At 42.3% G+C, this 20,017-nt stretch overlaps 1 protein-coding gene across 1 annotated transcript in view; it reads right to left on the bottom strand.

Annotated features, from left to right (window-relative positions):
• The window catches only part of PLCG1 (phospholipase C gamma 1), a 208,036-nt gene extending 192,242 nt beyond the window's left edge, over positions 1 to 15,794 (bottom strand). The window contains exons 1-2 of the mRNA XM_068126684.2: positions 15,299 to 15,794; positions 14,774 to 15,119 (exon numbers count right to left, since the gene is read on the bottom strand). Of these exons, the coding sequence (XP_067982785.1) occupies positions 14,774 to 15,101 (328 nt within the window). The 5' untranslated portion in view covers positions 15,102 to 15,119; positions 15,299 to 15,794. The remainder of the gene's footprint in view (positions 1 to 14,773; positions 15,120 to 15,298) is intronic.
• Positions 15,795 to 20,017: the final 4,223 nt, after the last annotated feature.

Raw genomic sequence — 20,017 nt, 5'->3', positions numbered from 1 at the left:
ATGTCCATGCCCGTGGGATTCCCATGGGTGACCCCACTAGTACTCTTATATTCCCTTCAACACCCAAAAATATAAAAAAGAAAATAATATTTGTGAGATGTACTTTCTGAAATTCAAAATGCACCATAATGCTAAAGTTTCATCACCTTTTCCCTATCCTCAACCGAGAAGATATCTGCCTGGGTGTTTTCTTCAACTTAAAATTGGTCTCTGATCGAATTTTCATTTGCTAAATCCACAGGAAAATATTCACCGAAATTTGAGAACAGAGCAACACAGTGTTCTTTAGTGTCAGTAATCAGGTCTGTATGAAGTTTCATTTAACCTTCTGGAAGAAAACAATCAAATATGGTAACAATTGGAAACGTGAAATTAGCGATTGTGCTTCAATCAATTAACCACCTTCACAGCCGCATATAAAATGACTCAAACATTGGGAGACTTTGGGGGTTGCCATGACACTGTGATGTATGCTACAGTGTGCGAATTTGGCAGTGATTGCAACTTATTTAACTTTTGTCGGATTACTGCTGAACTCACCAGTGATGGACCGAGTCCTCTCAATGCAGTCACCGATACAAATTTGTCAATGTATTCATTTTTTACCCCCCCCCCCCCAACTCCCCCTCCCCCACTCCCCCACAAGGGGTCCGGGGGTTATGCTTTCACCACTGTCTGCATGTCTGTGAGCAGGATATCTCAAAATTTGTGGACGGATTTGGACCAAATTTGGTTGGCAGGTTGTGCTGCCAAGGACGAATTGAAAATAGTGTTACAGACGCGGTTGTGGATGTTGGTTTACCGAGCGGTTTGGTATGACCGCATCTGCACAGTTTACCCGATTATACTCGAACGTTGGCCGAGTCGCGCTACGCTAAATCAATTGAGGAAAGGACACAACGGCTGGGTTAAAATGACACGACACCAGGGGTACAGTTCTCAAGACCTCCGGAGGAGGTTATAATATTTCGGAACGTTAGATTACAAGGACGAGAGAGACAGCATAGGAAGGTAGGCACTTAAATACGGTCTTATAGTAGCCCCGACAGACGACAGATAAACGGGACAAGACTGACTCACACCGGGATTGATGGCAAGGAAGGGCAGGTAGTCGAGGCTCAAGGTGCACCTTGGCTCAGGGGCAGAATCGACCCGGTCCGGTCCAGAGATGCGGGAGGTCTCTCAGCGCTCGGAGGTGGCGACTGGTTCTCTCCACTTCAAGCTCGGGGCGCATCTCTCGTCACGTCCGGTAAGTCGCTGCGTATATCCAGCGGGGAGTGACACGCCCTCGGCTCATTAGCTCCGCCCCAGATGGAATCGGCCCGTTGCTTCTTATTGGGTGCGGGGGGTTACCGGGCTCCGCCCTTGACGAGGGGCCGACAGTCAGCCCCTTCGTGGTAACCCCGTCGGCGCACATGGCAATGGCGGCTAACCAAGCCGGTGTGAGGACGCACACTCCCCGCGCGCTGTTGTTGTAGTTGTTGTTGTTTCATGAGGAAGATGGGAGGAGGTATGGGGAGGTCCTAAACTCACTACTGGTGCCATACAATCACATTCTGGTGCAACGAAGAGTCAGAATTAATGGAAACGAGTCCTTAACTGACATAGACTAAGAATAACTAGCAAGAGGTCCTATAGTTGTCTACGTGAGATGCGGTGAACCTGGGCACGACAGTTAATGGGGGAAAAAGGGGAAGGTCGGTTCTACAGAGTGTTGTTTACAGACAATGGGACTAGGGAATGGGGGATTGGGGATAGTTGGGGAGTATTGGGGAAATAGGGGAATATTTACAAGCGGATATGGAGGCCAAATCCCATATCCGCAACAATAGTTTTGCGAAGATCCAAATCCGATAATTTTTAAATGATTCTTCACCAATGTGTGATCGGGCTAAAATCGAGATACAGCACGATATCACAAAAGGTTATGGACGGATGCAAACGAAATTTTGGGGACAAGTTGGTTATGTGACAATGACCAATTCATTTGATCTTGGTGAATATCCAGATCCGGTTCAGGATACGATAATTTTTTAAAATATTTAAGTGATTCTTCACTGTTGAGAGATGGGGCCAAAATGATATATAGCATGATATTTCAAAAAATTGTGGACGGATTATGACAAAACAATGTGGATGCGTTGGGTTGGTGTTAAGAACAAGCGGATTTAGATTTTGGTTCAGGTCCGGATCCAGATCCGGCCTATCAGTGGGATACAAAACGCAAACTGTTCAGCCTGGTGGAAGTATGCACTCGACCGAGTGTCATTCTAGTTTGTTATGGATTCATTCAATTTCTTTAATGTCTCTCATGTTGATCAATGTCTTGACAGAGATTCACAAAAGAAGACTTTGCATAGGCTTGATGGGGCTAATGGCCTCTTCTTTCGTTTAAGTTCTTATTATTTAATTATATTGTATTTGTAAATTATATCACGAAGTGAATGGGTTTTGTGAATGAGTGTCCAAACGTCAATATGAGCAAAGTAATTGACAAAAGACTTCAATAACTTGTAACTGATGCTCGTGTAACGTCCATTAATGGTAATACAAGGCTTTAATTGCAATCGCTTTAAACTTCACTAAATGTCTTCACAAACCACCATGGCGAAGGAAGAGCATAAAATAAATCTATCCTATTTTGGATAAATAAATAAAATTTTGTCATTTACACGCAAAAGGTGATATAAATGCGACACTATATCACAATAAAGTTCACTTCTAAATAGATTAATATCTCGAAAACGTCTGAGTCCCAAATCACCAAAAGGAGAAAAAAAAGGAAAAGGAAAAGACTAAGCTGGTGCTCACTCGTCTCATTCATCACTTTCCACTCAACGGAGCAGAAAAAAATAGATCACAACTCATTTCTACTCATCGGACCAACCAAGATCATGTGTGCCCAGCTTGAGCACGCAAATGGTAAAGAAATCCGAATGTGCATGGTTGTATTACACAGTATTAAAAAAAAAGAAAAAAAAGAATGCTTGTTATGATCATTTCACATTTGCAAGATGTAAAAGTAAGTACATTTCCAAAAAGCTATTTACAAGGAAAGACGACACAAATTTTGATTTAAAAAAAATAAATTGACAGAAGGGAATTTTACTCGTATTTTGCTATTCTTCTTAAAATATCTCACCAGATTTTACTTTAGCAAGTTGAAAGCACAACACACACACACACACACACACACACACACACACACACACACACACACACACACACACACACACACACACACACACACACACACACACACACTGAGGAGGCCAAGCTAGGCAGAACAGAAGGGATGCAAGAGAGGATGCTACGGACCAACTACTACAACTAAAGAAAGCCACACTCGCCAACAGCAATACGAGAAGAACCAAGTGGTCCACAGCTTGGATAGACAATAAAAAGCTATTTGCAGCGTTTGACATTAATTGATGACAAAGTGCATGCAAATGTAACCCCAAATGATTTAGCTGATTGAGAAAGCAATGGACATAGGGAATTGGAATACCACACTAATTCTGCAGCACAAATAAGGAAAGATTGAAATACCAGGAGTGAAGATCCACTGTGGGATCTTCCAAGGAGACAGCTTTTCCCCCCTTCTGTTTTGCCTTGCTCTAGATCCACTAAGTAACCTCATCAATGAGCAAGGACATAGATGCACACAAACATCCAATAAAATAATGTCCAAAGAAACGAGAAAAGTGACACATCCACTGTATGTGGATGATTTAAAACTCTTTGCACTGAACGAAGAAAAATTGGCAAAACAACTGAAATTAGTGAAACGGTACTCCGATGACATCCAAATGGAATCTGGCCTAGATAAGTGTGACAAGTGCACATTCATGCAAGGTAGAGCAACAAAAATGGACAACATAACAATCAATGTAGATACAACAATACAGGAGCTAGACAACTAAGCATCTTACAAATACCTCAGAGTAAAAGAGGGCCACCACATATATCACGCAAAAATGTGCAAAACCAAAGAATACCTGCATATAACGAGGGTGATCCTGAAAATAAATCTCTCCCCAAGTAACAAAATCAAAGCTATTAACCAACGAGCAGGACCAATGTTCCAATACAACAGCAGAATAGTAAACTCGCCACAAGCGTAAATCAAATAAAACATAGGGGCAATACCCCTGGCGCTCACCTGGTAGAATAAACAGTGTACTGCACTGACAAAGTATTTTAAACCAATTTCAATGGTCGCTAGAAGACAGGGTAGCATGTAAAATCATACTAACATAATCATAAGACTTTAAACAAACAAACAAAAAAATACCTATTTTGGGGGGCAACCCCCACCCCGTGTACCTCCGCAGACCCCAATTTTTCCAATGCCTTGAACAAACATTGGTACATCACAGATGATGAAGGTTGTGGTCAAGTTTCATGAAAATTGCATGTGTAGTTTCTGAGAAGAAAGCAAATACCTATTTTGGTGGTCAACCCCCCCCCCCCCCACCCTCCCCACAAACCCCCAAAGGGGCAGATTTTTTTCATGCCATGAACAAACTCTGGTACATCACGGGTGGTGAAGGTTGTGGTGAAGTTTCATCGAAATTGTGAGTGTAGTTTCAGAGAAGAAAGCTAATATCTATTTTGGCGGGTCAAACCTGGACCCACTTTGACCCCCCCGTAGAATCCAAAAGGGGCAGATTTTTTTAAATGCCGTGAACAAACTTTGGTACATCACGGGTGGTGAAGGTTGTGGTGAAGTTTCATCGAAATCGTGTGTGTAGTTTCAGAGGAAAGTGCAAATTCCTATTTTGGGGGGTCAAACCTGGATCCACTTTGATCCCTGGTAGACCCCCTTGGACCCGATTTTTTTTAATGCCATAAATAAACTTTAGTCACAACACAAAAAATATATAACTTGTACCAAATTTAGTCACAATCCCATCAGCAGTTTTGGAGAAGAAATTTCAAGTGTGATTTATGACGGCGTGACGGACTGACGACGCGCAATCGCATAAGCTCCCCTGAACTTCCTTCCAGGTGAGCTAAAAACTATACATTAAAAAAAAGGAAACTCCTCATTATCCCCAAAATGTTCTCCAAAAATCAGTGCATCTCGAGAATGTACCTGCCAAGGAAAGAGGGAGGTGGCAACCTGATGGAACTTAATAAAGTACACAGAGTGACTGGAGGATTAGCAGACCACGTGAAATGTTCAACAGTTTACAATTTGTATACGAGCATGAACACATCAAATCAGAAAAGTTATCTCTCACTCACCTTGAAAAGAAACTTCCAAAAATACGTGAGAATAGAAAATGTCACACACCAAACCGAAACAGCAACAAATACAGCCCCAATGATTGCGAAAAAGACTAAATAAAAATATAACATAAAATATCAATAGATATACACCAACAACTGGGAGAAAAACAAAAGAGCAGGAAGTGGAAAAAAAGAAGTTGAACAGATTGGGGATAGACAAAGAAGGATCACTGGAATATCAAAGAATAGGTCAGTTCAACTGGGATGGAGATTGAATCATTATAAATGCCCAAAACCAAGGACACTACACCAAAACAAACAACAACAGGCATTTTAAGGCCATTTTCCCTGCTAGAGCAGGGGTTAGCATTGCAGGCCCCATGACAATCTTCTCCATTTTGTCCTATTTTCTGTATCCCCCCTTGCCCACATTTCTTCTTTCACCACCTTTAGCCAAGTCTTTCTCGGTCTTCCCCGTCCTCCACTTCCTTCTACATTCATTTCCATCACTCTTCTCAACCAGTCACTTTCATCCTTCCTCAACATATGACCAAACCATCTCAACCTGTTTCTCTTCACAGCATCCATCACAGGCTCTATTCCCATCATTTTTCGCAATTCATCATTTGTCTTCCACTCTCTCAACGATACTCCACACATCCACCAACCCATTCGCATTTTCACCCTTTCCAGCCTTCGTTGCTGCTCGACATTCATTACCCATGTCTCGCTCCCATAAATCATAACACTTCTCACACATACAGCATACACCTTTCCCTTCAGCTTCAACGACACTCCCCTCCTCGTCAGCATACCACTCAGTTCCCGAAACTTCTTCCACGCACATCTCACTCCAGCAACCGTTGCCGAGTCTCATCCACCTTCTCCATTCAGCATGTCTCCTAGGTCGCAAAATGTTTTCACACCTTTCAGCTTCACGGGTTTCAGCCTTTCAGCTCCAAGATCCAACTCAACATTTCCTCCATCTGCAGCTCCCCCTGTGCACACCTTACACTTGAATGTAGCTGTCACACTGGTTAATGACCCTCTCAGACCACTACATTTTTGATGAACCCACTCAGCGCACATTGTACATTGAATGGAGCTCACTCCGACACCCTTCCTGCACACAGCACACGGCCACTTCCCAGTTCTTTCCACCTCACCACATGCTTTACCACTTGCCAGCACCTTCGCTTTTCCTATATTCACCTTCAGACCTTTTGTCTCCATACATTCCTTCCACTTGTTCATCTTCACCTTCAGTCCATCCATACTTTCCGCGATAAACACCAGATCATCTGCATACAACTCCCACCGTAAACCCTCCTTTACATTCCGAGCCAGCACCTCCATCACAGCTCCAAATAGTAGTGGACTCAGTACTGACCCTGATGCACTCCTACCTTCACCTCAAACTCACCACTGTTCCCGTCCTTCGTCCTTACAGCTGTGTGCGCTCTCTCGTACATTGCCATCACTACTCTGATCAACCATTCCTCCACTCCTAACTTCCTCAATGCTCATGTCACTACATCGCATGAAACCCTATCGAATGCTTTCTCCAGATAAACAATCCCAAGAAACAACTTCTTCCTCTTCTCCATGTACTTCTCCTGCAACTGCCTTACAATAAAAAGTGCATCTGTCGTTCCTCTTCCTGGCATAAATCCAAACTGCATTTCATTGATCTTCACTTTCTTCCTTATCCTCCTCTCCAACACCCTTTCCAATACCTTCCTTCCATGCTCCAATAACTTTATCGCTCGATACGAGCCACAGTCCAGAGGGTCACCTTACCCCTTGTAATGAGGGACGAGGGTACTCAGTTCCCAATCCAATGGAATGCGGCCTTCTTTCACCACCAGATTACAGATCTCTGTCATTCTCTTCACTCCTCAACTTCCCGCTGCCTTCAACATATCTCCCACAACTCCCGTCGGCCCTCATGCTTTTCTACTCTTCATTGCTTTTATCGCTTCCTCAACTTCCTTCTCAGTTATCTTCTCTGCCGGTCCTAAAACTGGGTTACTCTCGATGTTGCCGCCCCATTCATTCTCTGCATTCAACAACATTTCCATATATCGCTTCCATCTTCCTTTAATTCCATCTGGGTCCACAACGATTTGTCCAACTTCATCCTTCAAGCAACTCACCCCCGTCACATCGCACCGCTCTTTCGCTATCTGCTTTGCAATTCTGAATACCGCTCTCTGACCCTCTTCCGATACAAAGCAGTCTCCGAACATTTTTCGACATACCTCCTGCGCCTTTGCTACTGCTTTCTTTGCAGCCTTCTTCGCTGCCTTATAACTTTCATGTTCTGCCTTTTCTGCCCCCGTGACCTTCACCTTCTGCCAATCCTTGAACTTCTTCCTTTTCTCATCAATCCTCTTTCCAACTTCATCATCCCACCGCCATGTTTCCGAGTACCTCGGTGGTCCTTTACTCCATCCACATACTTCCCCAACGGCTCCCAACAGACTATCTTTCATTGACATCCAACCACTTTCAAGCTCAACCACATCATCCTCTACCCTACTCAGCCTCTCTTTTCATGCCTCCCTCACTGTCACCTCTTTCAACATCCACACCTTCATTCTCACTTGGTACTTCACCCGCAGTGCTTTCCTCGCACCTTTCACCCTTATGTCGCAGACAACCAAGTGGTGCTGTGAAACAGCCTCCTCCCCCGGGATCATCTTTGTGTCCCGGAGGTGCCCCCTATCTCGCCTACGCACCATCAGGTAGTCAACGGTTGTCGTCGACCCACCTGATGTGTATGTAACAAGCTTATTATCCCCTTTCTGGAACTGGAACTATTTTCTGGAACTATTATCCCCTTTCTGGAACTGAGTATTACAAATCAACAAATCAGCTCCAACAGCAAACTCCAAAAACCTTTCACCTTCTCCATTTCTCACACCATATCCGTAACCCCCATGAACTCCCTCAAAACCGTCCATACTCCTTCCCACATGTCCATTTAGGTCTCCTCCTACCACAGCAACTTCCTCATCTTTCACGTTTTCCATCAGCTTCTCTATCGCACGCCAGAACTTGTCCCTCTCTTCATCGCCCCGACCAATCTGCGGAGCATATCCAGAGATGACGTTCACCAAGAGCTTTCCAATCATCATTTTCACCATCATCAACCTTTCACTCACTCTAGTCACACTCACCACACTGTCTACAAACTCCTCAGAAAACAGGACACCACAACAAGGACACCACACCAATGGATTAAAAAAAGATGGCGGGACTAAGTCAATGGGACAAGTGTAGATTCTGCAAGATAGAAAGAGAAAGCACAAGTCACATCCTAACAGGATGTAAAAAAACTCACGTCAGAACAGCTGTACACACAAAGGCGCAACAATGTTTGGAGAGTATTCCATTGGCACATCTGCAGAAATTTCAATATCTCAATTCAACAAAACTCATGGAAACATGAACCAAAATCAATCATTGAAAATAAGGAAGTAATGCTCTCGTATGACCTGATGAGCCCATCAAGCATGAACATAGAAAACAAAGCACTACAACCAGATTTAGTACTCAGACACAAAAAGTAATAGAGGGCATTATTAACTCCACCACCAAAGGTGGATGGAGGTTATGTTTTCACCCCTGTCTGTTTGTTTGTTACTTGCCGGAATCTATTCCGGCAAGTATGTTGGTTGGTTGGTTTGTCTGTCTGTTTGTTTGTCTGTCTGTTTGTGCACAGTACTACATCTACATCGTTGCACATCGCCATACTTTACACACATATTTGCCTTGCCCTGGAATAGATTGTGCCCAATTTTTAACTCTCTAGGCCCAAGGTCAAGCTCAAGATCAACAAAAACGTGAAATCAGGGGGGTCGAGTTTTCATTTAAAATATATTTCAAACCACTATAACTCTAAAAGTACAAGAGATATGCATACACTTACTGTTATTGACATATAGGAAGTCACATACGACATTTCATTTGGCACAACGACCTTTGACCTTGAGTGACCTTGAAAGGTCAAACTCAAGGTCAAAAATTGTTTTTTTACGAATAACTCTGTCAAACATTATCCGATTCCTTTCTAACCAACACCAAAATGTTCATTATTCCATTCCCGAAAAATAACATGTGGCATAAAATGGTCAAAAATGCTTGGTTTTAATTATTTTTTGGGGTCAAAGGTCAGGGGGCCAAGTTTTCATTGAATATATATTTCAAACCACTATAACTCTGAAAGGACAAGAGATATGCAGACACTTACTCAGTTACCTTCCATTCCTTAGCGTATATACATGTAAAGATTTCCTGCCATTTTTAACCAAAATGGCCGATAAAAAGTACATTCCGGAAAGTCCTCGGTCCCTGACCGATTTTTCATTTGTTTGTCTTTCTGTTTGTGAACAAAATATCTCAAAGTTTTGGACGGATTCGGACGAAATTTGGCAGAGGTAGTGCATGTGACGCGGACGAAATCATTAGATTTTGGTGAAGATTCGGATTCGGATCTGGCTACTAGAATTTTTTAAGTGATCCTTCACCATTGGGAGATAGGGCCAAAAACGATACGCAATCGTCGAAAAACATGAGCGAGGTGTGCGTGTTGTCGACTTGGCGAGGCAGTACGATCGTAGCAGTACGATCGAAACATTTTGAAAGGGAGGAAGAAACAAACCTCGTTGGACAGGTTTTTATTGAAACGCCCTGCAAGTGAAAGCGAGGAAAGTGTGGCGAAAAAGGCAAAAGTCATCTCCTCCACCTCCGCCAGCATCTTCGTCTGATCTTCAAGGTAAATACACTTAATAAAACCAGTTTATTTCTTTACATTGTGGCGGACACGGAAGCTCACTGGCGTGGTGACATCATTCCGCGCACCGAGTGGGCGGTGGCCACGCCGAGGGGTAGGCGTGGCCTCAGGATATACACCGGGCGCGCAGCCTGGAGCGCGCCAGTGTTACAGTGAGCTCTTGAATAAAGACTCTTACAAATTACCGCGTTGTCTGCTTCCTCCTTGTTTACAAGCAGCGCGCGTAACGCCGCTTATTATGTACAGTATATACGAGGTCGTGCTTGTTTATACATTATTTGTTATTTATAAATTACATTTTTCTTATTTAAAAACACGTAACAAAAAAAATTGGCATGGTTTTTTGGGGGCTGGAACGGATTAATAGCATTTCAATGCATTTTAATGGGGAAATTTAATTTGAGAAACGAGCAAATTGAGTTACGAGCTCGGTCACAGAACGAATTAAACTCGTAAGTCAAGGTTTCACTGTATATATATAAATGTCAAGGCCTGGTACTCTGATAAAAACTCCATCAACAGACACATCGACCTACACCCCACATACATAGCACTACGCAATCAATTACAACGTCAAAAACGGCAGAGTCATTTGAATGCAGGCGAAGCCCTGTGATTGACAAGGACTTGGACCAATCCATCACGTGAACCGTCCCCAACGGAACTTAACGGTTACCATCACACTCAACACTCAACGCCTCTGAGGAAGAGAACTAGTTTGTTCTTGAAACGTCAGGCTAATAATAAAGAATTTTAAATTCTTTTACTGCTCAGTGTGCTGTCATTTACAATATGAATCCTGAGCTACAAATCCTTCGACATGTGTGTGTGTGTGTGTGTGTGTGTGTGTGTGTGTGTGTGTGTGTGTGTGTGTGTGTGTGTGTGTGTGTGTGTGTGTGTGTGTGTGTGTGTGTGTGTGTATATATATATATATATATATATATATATATATATATATACACACACATATATATATATATATATATATATATATATATATATATATATATATATATATCTATAATTCCAGTAATCTCTGTACGTTTGTACGTTTGTACGTCTGTACGTCTGTACGTCTGTACGTCTGTTTGTCTGTGACCGCTGTTTCTCGACAACCACGGGTCCGATATACTTTTAACTTGCCAGGTATATTGCTGGGGACCCGAGGATGTGCCTTTTCAAGGTTTCATATTAATCGGACAATTACTTACCGAGCTATGTCCAAAAAACGATTCAACCAATCAGAGAGCAGCGAACTATCGCGTGTGCCGAACGTGGCGGACACACTCTGCCTCGGATGGCACATTTGAGAGCGTATTCATTTATTTCACGTTTGCAAACTATGTTGGCGTTAAACTATGTTTTAAAACTAATAAAAACGAATTTGCGATTCATTCGCTTTCCTGCGCGTTTGTGCACGCGATGGCGATTTCTTTACCAAACTCCGGAAGCCGTTCGCTTTGGACCAAACCATTTCATGTAAATAGAGGGGGGGGGATATAATTTTAGATATAGATATAGTACGGGCAATGCCCTAGTATATACAATTTTAAAAACAGGAATCAAATTCCTGCGCGGGGCTAAGTGTGAAAAAATTCTGACAATGCAGGGCTCGAACCACGGACCTCCATTGATAACGCGTCAACAGCGCACTGCGCTATTGAGCCAGCCGCAATCAAATCAGAACATTTCCACACTTAACACTGCGAGCTTTATCATGGCCGATGTCTTACGTGCCTGCTAGGCAGACCCCAAATGTTAGCGTAAGTATATGCATGCGTATGTATGTGTGAATAAGTATAAATGCATTGAAGATTAATTCATCTACAATTTTATAAACAGGAATTAAATTCCTGCGAGGGGCTAAGTGTGAAAAGATTCTGACTCAATGCGGGGCTCGAACCACGGACCTCCGTTGATAACGCGTCAACAGCCCACTGCGCTAATGAGCCAGCCGCAATCTCCTCATATTGTTACGTTTGTGGGGTGTAGACAATGATTACCTTAGAGCCAGGTAGAATTGTATAGGTGGTGTGCTCCGACTGTCATGAAGAAGAAGAAAGCCCATGTATCATAATTAGGAAATTCGTTTAGACCGGATGTCGCGTAAGTGCGTATGAGTGTCCCCATGAGAGGGGTGGGGTTATGTTAATTAGTTAGGGATTATGGGTAATGAATCCCTTGTATGTAATGGCCTCTGTTATTTTTCCTCTGTTCCTTATGACAATGCAGCACACACACAAAGCCAGGAAATCGCGCATTAATGACACTAAATAAAAGTGTGTACCGCAATGTGTCACTGTGTGTACCGTGTGTCACATGCAATGTGTCACTGTCACAATGAGCATGGAGAAAAGAAAGCAAACCAGAGAATTGTCTGAGGAGGTCAGACACAAGATTGTGGCCAAGTATGGACAATCTCACAGCTACAAGTCCATCTCCAGACCTTGATGTTCCTGTGTCCACCGTACGCAATGTTATCAGGAAGTTTAAGGCCCATGGCACTGTAGCCAACGTCCCTAGACGTGGCCACAAGAGAAAGCTTGATCGAAGATTGCAGCGAAGGATTTTTTGAATGGTGGAGAAAGCACCTCGATCAACTGCCAAACAGATTCAACCTGACCTTCAGACACAAGGTACAGTAGTTTCAACTCAATGAAAGGGGGTTCTATTGTAGGAGACCCAGGAGGACACACACACACACACACACACACACACACACACACACACACACACACACACACACACACACACACACACACACACACACACACACAGAGAGAGAGAGAGAGAGAGAGAGAGACATAAGAAAGCCCGAATGGAGTTTTTTTTTCTCCAAAACACACCTGAACAAGACAAAATCCTTATGGGAGAATGTCCTGTGGACAGATTAGATCAAATTAGAGCTTTTTGGAAAGGCACATCATCTCTATGTTTACAGAAAACAAAATGAAGCCTTCAAAGAAAAGAACACCTTCCCTACAGTCAAACATGGAAGAGGTTCAGTGATGTTTTGGGGTTGCTGTGCTGCCTCTGGCCATGGGTGTCTTGCATGTGTGCATAGCATCATTAAATCAGGAGATTACCAAGACATTTTGCAGTACAATGTTCAACCCAGTGTCAGAAAGATGGGTGTCCGGCGAATAGTCAGGTTCACTATGTTAACAAATATAATTTAATTCAAAATTTTTGGAGATTAGCAAAACTATACATTTTTGGAATATTCAGAGCATGAGGAATCCAAAAATTAATGTTGGCATTTGCGTAGACACCTTTGCGAAAATGACACTCAGGACAGTGATGAAGAGTCAGGTTCACTCTGTTAACAAATATAATTTCATTCAAAATTTTGGGAGATTAGCAAACCTGTACATTTTTGGAATCATCAGAGCATGGAGAATCCGAAAATCAATGTTGGCATTTGCACAAACACCTGCATGGCCGCCATTTTGGATTTTCAAAATGGCCACCATAAAATACATATTTTGTGCTATCTCAGCTTCTAGTCAACCTAGAAACTTAATTAAATATGCTAATCCTATGTTTTCTGGGTTAAGGAATCCAATAAAGGCCTCAAAATAGTGCTCAGGATTACAGAAAAGCAACAAAGGTAATTGAAAACCATTGTCTTTATATTTGTGATATAACTGTATTACATAATACATGATATTGCAAGTCCTTTGAAGTTATAGGTATGGGTTTAAAAAAAAGAAAGCAGCCTTGTTAGTATCAGATTGAACTACAAGTCCTATACACACACAGGATCTACTAGGTCTATACCGTTCAGGAATATGCTTTTACAGATCTTCATCACTGTCCTGAGTGTCATTTTCGCAAAGGTGTCTACGCAAATGCCAACATTAACTTTTGGATTCCTCATGCTCCAAATATTCCAAAAATGTATAGTTTTGCTAATCTCCAAAAATTTTGAACAAAAAAAACATAGTGAACCTGACTAGAAGGTCATGGGTCTTGCAGCAGGAGAATGACCCCAAACACACTTCAAAAAGCACCCAGGATTGGTTCAAGACAAAACGCTGGATTGTTCTTAAGTGGCCAACAATGAGTCCAGATCTAAATCCCATTGAACACCTGTGGGGAGATTGGAAAACAGCAGTTGGGAGAAGGCACCCTTCAAATCTAGGAGAACTGGAGCAGTTTGCACAAGAAGAGTGGGTGAAACTGCCAGTAGAGAGGTGGAGGAAGCTCATTCATGGCTGTAGGAAGCACTTGACTGCAGTTATTTTGTCCAAAGGCTGTGCTACCAAATATTAGGTCAATGGTGTCAATAATTTTGTCAATGGCATTTCTTTTTATTTTCTGATTTAAAAGGATATATTAAGTTCTAAATCAAAAACAAAGGTTCTGTCATATTAACAGTGAAATAAAGAATTGTGGAGACCAAATACTTGTGTCAATTTCAACTTATTTTTAGGGGAATATTCGAAAAGAGTTATTCGAAAAAAAGTGCAAACGTGCCAATATTTTTGGCCACGACTGTTCTTCCATATATTAGGAAGAACAGATTCCAAAATGGATGAAAAATTATGCCAACAACATTTAGTTCCTTCTATCACAAGTTCAACCGAAAGAGTTTGTTGCTTGGAAAATGTGGATGGGGCAAAATAAATCTGTTTCGAATTCAACATAGATGTGAAGATATGGTGCAGGTGTGAACAACCATAAACAACAGACTATGGCACAGCAGGCACGAGGAATATCTACCTGACATAGCCTCACCTAGCCCCTCAAGTTTTTCAGGTCCTCGGCTCCACCACACGAGCTGCCGCGTCTCCGCCAGGAGGACGAAGGTTTTCCGCTCGGGGCGTTGAGACTTTTTCTGGTGGAAGAGCGCCATGGAAGAACCTTGGCGAAGCTGCAGGAGTGCACTGGGCAATGGCTCAGATAGTGCTGAAATGGCTCCATCAGAAAATAAAGATACTCCAAAGGCAGAGCTCCTCGGTGTGCCAGGTGTGGGTCCAGGATCAGCAAGTGGTGCAGGCAAAGGCGATTCCGGCATTCCGTTGAGAAGCATAGCGCCAGAAAGATCCCTTAAGCCAACTGCCATGGCTGTTCACCTCTCAAACTACAAGACGCATTGGGGGACATCACAAGTCACGTGACTTCCCAGCACTTTATAAATTCCCAAAAATGTTGTTTTTTTTGAAACCACATAAATGCGTTTTTACATTTAAGAAACAAAATTCGGATTTCAGATCCAGATCACTTTCGATTAATCTTGTAATTATTTTATTGCCAACTCACAATATTGGAGAGCGGGTGGAGCGTCTTGATGAAGAAGAGCACATTCTCGTTAAGATCTTAACGCACGTTATGGCTGCTTAGAAAGTACAGATCATTTGGGTTAAAGGGCTAACGGAGGGCCGAAAGCATCTAAAGCGGAAGGATAAATTTGAAATGAATAAGAAAGTAAAAACATCAAGAAGAACAGGAAGAGTTAAACAACAACTTGCAGGAGAGCCTTGCTCCGGAGATGTTCCTCTCGTCTCCACAAAGCGAAGAATGAGATCGGAGCAATGAGTCCGGGGCTCGAGAGCGGGGGGGGCACTAGGATAACCAGAATGCCAAGAATCCTCTCATTCCCTCTCAGGCTCGTCTCACTCTTCTCGTTTCCATGGCGTCCTGTTTATCTCGAATTCCATGCTCGGCCCACTTCCTGCCCTCTCGTTTTGTCTTTTGGCCTTAAGTGCTGCGAGTGAGGATCAGCGAGCCGGCGCTTTGCGAGGAGGTCGGCCTGAGTGAGGCTTAACAGGAGGTTGGGCTCAAGGGCCTGCGATGACGTTCCAGGGTGAGGAGGGGATTGGGAGGGGGGGTGGGAGGGAAGTAACGGAGAGGGAGGAGGAAGGGGCGGGCACAAGCAGGTTGTTGATGTTTTACGGTCTAACTGTCTTTAAGATTTTAATGTGGACTCGGTGAGGTTCAGCGATGTGTTTAGTTACCAAGCAGCTAGCTAGCGCTTGCCAAGCAGGCCGTTCCTTATCAACGGTTTCGCATGGAGTGCTCGCCTGAGTGCTTATTGCTTAAGCCACTTGGTGGGAGATCCTCACGAAACATGGTAAATGAACACACCCCGGATCAGCTTTTAAAAAATGTTTTATGACAAATCTCTCCCGGTTAGACTTGTTAAAATTATCGTGGTATCAACCAAACTATATAACCTCCACATAATGCAATAACTATAAAGTAAAATTCGATTTACGATGACGTCTTGTTCTGCTGGGTTTGATGTCAGGCAAGGTCGAAGCGGGTTTACCGCCAGCAAAGGGTGCTGCACCATGGAGCACACCATTTTTTATGACATGGTCTTGTAAAAGATGTGCATGTGTATACATCTAGTAAAAAACAAATCTCTTAATATTGTTACAAAAACGAAGAATTTCTGAATTTTCTTGCTTTTATCGATTGGAATAATTCATGGAACTTTTACGAGAAGAATGCAAGTACCTGCACCATTAGTATCTCCACTACACTTTAAAAAGAAAATGGAAGGAGGTATATTGTAATCGGCCCATCTGTCCGTCACGCTATCAACTCAGAAATTCACCAAACTTGGTCGTTAAGATCATCACATGGCAAGAATGTGCGAGAACAGTATTATTTTGGCCCCGCCCCCTGGGGCCCTGGGCGGGGTCAGAAGGTCACGTACCAAAATTGCAATTACAGGCACATTTTAATGTGAAATTTTGGATATGCAATCAATATTAGGGGACGCATGAAATATGTAACGATTATTTTGGATTTGACCCCTGGTTCCTGCCCCAAAGGTGGGTACTTCCAGGTCAAAAATCCCATAGAAAACCAATAGGACTGCCCTTAATCCCATAAATATCCAATAGGAAATTGGACCAGTAGGATCTACTGGTTTCAATCAGGAAAGTGAAATGCTGGACCAGTGAAAAATACCAATAAGCTATAACAATGCGACTGTGTCGCCAATATGCCTGCGCATAGTCCCACAACGGGTCGATGCCATCGTTCACTGTCCTAAAAAAAAAAACTTGAGCTTCCAGGGAAGCAGAACTCAACTGAACTGACTGGACAACTTTAAAGTAGGTCAGTTGTCTGTACTACATTTGACTTAAATGAAAAGCCAACAACCTTGTGTAATAATTTTAAGGTTCTTGTATCCTCATACTTGTCCTTGTTTTACAATTGATACAATGTTACACTTTGAAACAATGTTGCAGAAATACAGTTGTGTAGATAAAAGGAAACGGGTGTAATTCGCTTTCAAAGTCACCCACCCCCACATCTTGTCCCAGTGTGCTTTTCTTAAGAGCTGAAAAAAATATGCCGGCCTATGGCGGCCATTTTGTGACAGATCGGGTTGACATGCGATAGCAACCTACCTTGTGTGGTCAGTCTCACACACCAAGTTTGATCAAAATCCATAAATATTTGTGGATGTTAAATTCTTAACGTCGTTTCGGAGCTGAAAACAATATGGCGGCCTATGGCGGCCATTTTGTGACGGATCGGGTTGGAATGCAATAGCAACCTACCTTGTGTGGTAAGGGTTAAACATTCTAAGTTTGATCAAAATCTGTTAATATTTGTGGACGCTAGAGTGTTAACGTCGTTTTCATGACCAAAAACAAAATGGTCGCCTAAGTCCGCCATTTTTCAACGGATTGGGCTTAAATGTAATACCAACCTGGTCCTTGGGGTAAGGATGCTGCATGTCAAGTTTGATCAGAATCGGTTGATATTTGTGGACGCTGGAGTGTTAACGTCGAAAAGTTAATGGACGACGGACGACAGACGACAGACGACAGACGACGGACGCTGGAGGGTTCAGTATGTGATGAACTCAACTGGACGGTAGTCCAGTTGAGTTAACAAGTTTGATTTCAATCCCTTCAGCTGTTCTCAAGTATCACATTTTTACCTGACATGACAGGTTTCACATCGATCGGTGAAGCAGTTTCAGAGAAGGGATTTTTTTGAATATCAGCTTTCAAGTTAATATGGCTGCCATACCACATGACATATGAACTTTAAAAATGTACACTCTGCATATGTATGGGTAGGGGATCACGTTTGTGAAGTGTCGTGTTAATCGGATAAGGTTCGTTGCTAACCCTAACCCTAACAACACAATCCTGTTAGATGATATTTCTAAAATTTCGCATTGATAGGGTGAGTGGTTTCAGAGATATAATTATTTAATATTTTCCTTCAATACAAAATGGCTGCCAAACCACGTGACCTATGATGTCATAAATTTAATATTTCAATACAAATGGGTCTTAGATCATGGACGTGCAATTTCAGATTTTTAGGATAAGGAATTCGATTAAAACATTTTTGGCTGGTATACCACTTCACCTATGATGTCATCATTATCATGCTTTTGTTCCCCATTGGGAGTACTTGACAATGTGTCACGTTTCAAATTTTTGCATTCAGCGGTTTCTGAGATATTATTTTTTAATTATTTGCTTTTAATCCAATATGGCTGCCATACCACGTGACCTATGACATCACAATTATCATATAAACATTCTGCCTGGGTGTCACCCCTACCCTGAAAGTTTAGTCTCAATCGGACATGTGGTTGCTGAGAAAAAACGAGGTTTATCCCGGACGGAAGGACGGATAACCCGAAAACGTAATACCTCCGGCAACTTCATTGGCGGACGCATAAAAACAGTAGGTCAAAGGGACCAGTATGAGACCAATCCTTGTGAATAGAGCTCGGAGGATTTGCTCACCTTGTAACCTTCCTGCTGAAATGGACAAAATCATGAATATACTCGGTGACGATAATTATCCGGAGTATATAATCAAGACAGATGTGCCCAAGTTTCTCAACACAACAAAGGAACACAACATCGGTCCTGCAAAAATGTCTGGTATATATCAGGATGCCATGGAAAGGACAATCACCACGAAGGTTTGAAGAACAAATCAAACATACGGTATCAAACACGTACCTGGCTGTGCAATCTTGACTAATCTTCACTTCTCGCCATCTGCTCACGTCAGTCAACAAGGATGTGCTGCCCACCTCACAAATCAGCAATGTCATACATGAGTTTAAGTACCGATGTGAAGCTCGGTGCATGGGCCGTACAACCAGGGCCGGCGCCAGACTATTTTTGCGCCCTAGGCAAGGCCAGCTAATTGCATCCCCTCCCCCCCCCAAATTTTTTTTTTGCCAACTTCAATTATTAAAAAGATGTTTTGTCGAAAAAATAAAAAGCAGAAAACTTGAAACTGCTAAATTTATTTTAAATTGTAAGAATAAGTACCGTAAGATGCCAACAGCACCAATATTAAAGGCGCAATATCCATTAATATGGCAGTGGCCCTGTTACCCCACGCTTTGGGGCAAATGGGCTTTCACTTAAAAAAATATGACACTACATGTGGTTTGCAATGCAAAATAAAGAAAGTGGGCCCTTTATGAGTGTGTGAATGGAAATTACAGATAAACAAAACAGTTTTTGGTTTGAGCAATAAGTTTTAGACATGCAAAATCAAAATTTTCAATAATCAGTCTTTGATTATGTTTCGCAAATACAAAATAAAATATTTTGGCACACAAATCATTTTGAACTAAAGGGCACTCGGTATAATGCATACCTCAGCCATTGGCAACACAACATTCAAACCTTTTACTTCACACACCTTTAAGTATATATACCATTTAAGGATACTTGGCCTAACCAACCCGTCATGTCACCACAATATTTGCTTACAGTCAGACAGAGAAACAAACAAAAAAACAGACAAACAGAGTTAAAAATGTCTCATAAAAGTTTCAATTTCAGACACATCAACATCTCACTTTGCGTGCCTTTTCCTTTGCAAATTTTGTCACAAATTCAACCAGATCAAGTGCTGATGCCTGGGCATGTTCAATTGATATAGTAGTCAGGTTCACTATGTTAACAAATATAATTTCTTATCAAAATTTTGGGATTAGCAAAACTATACATTTTTGGAATCTTCAGAGCA

This window comes from Myxine glutinosa, chromosome 10 (genome assembly GCF_964187855.1).
Source record: "Myxine glutinosa chromosome 10, kmMyxGlut1.1, whole genome shotgun sequence".
Lineage (NCBI taxonomy): Eukaryota > Metazoa > Chordata > Myxini > Myxiniformes > Myxinidae > Myxine > Myxine glutinosa.
This window is presented reverse-complemented; position numbering and strand designations above follow the sequence as displayed.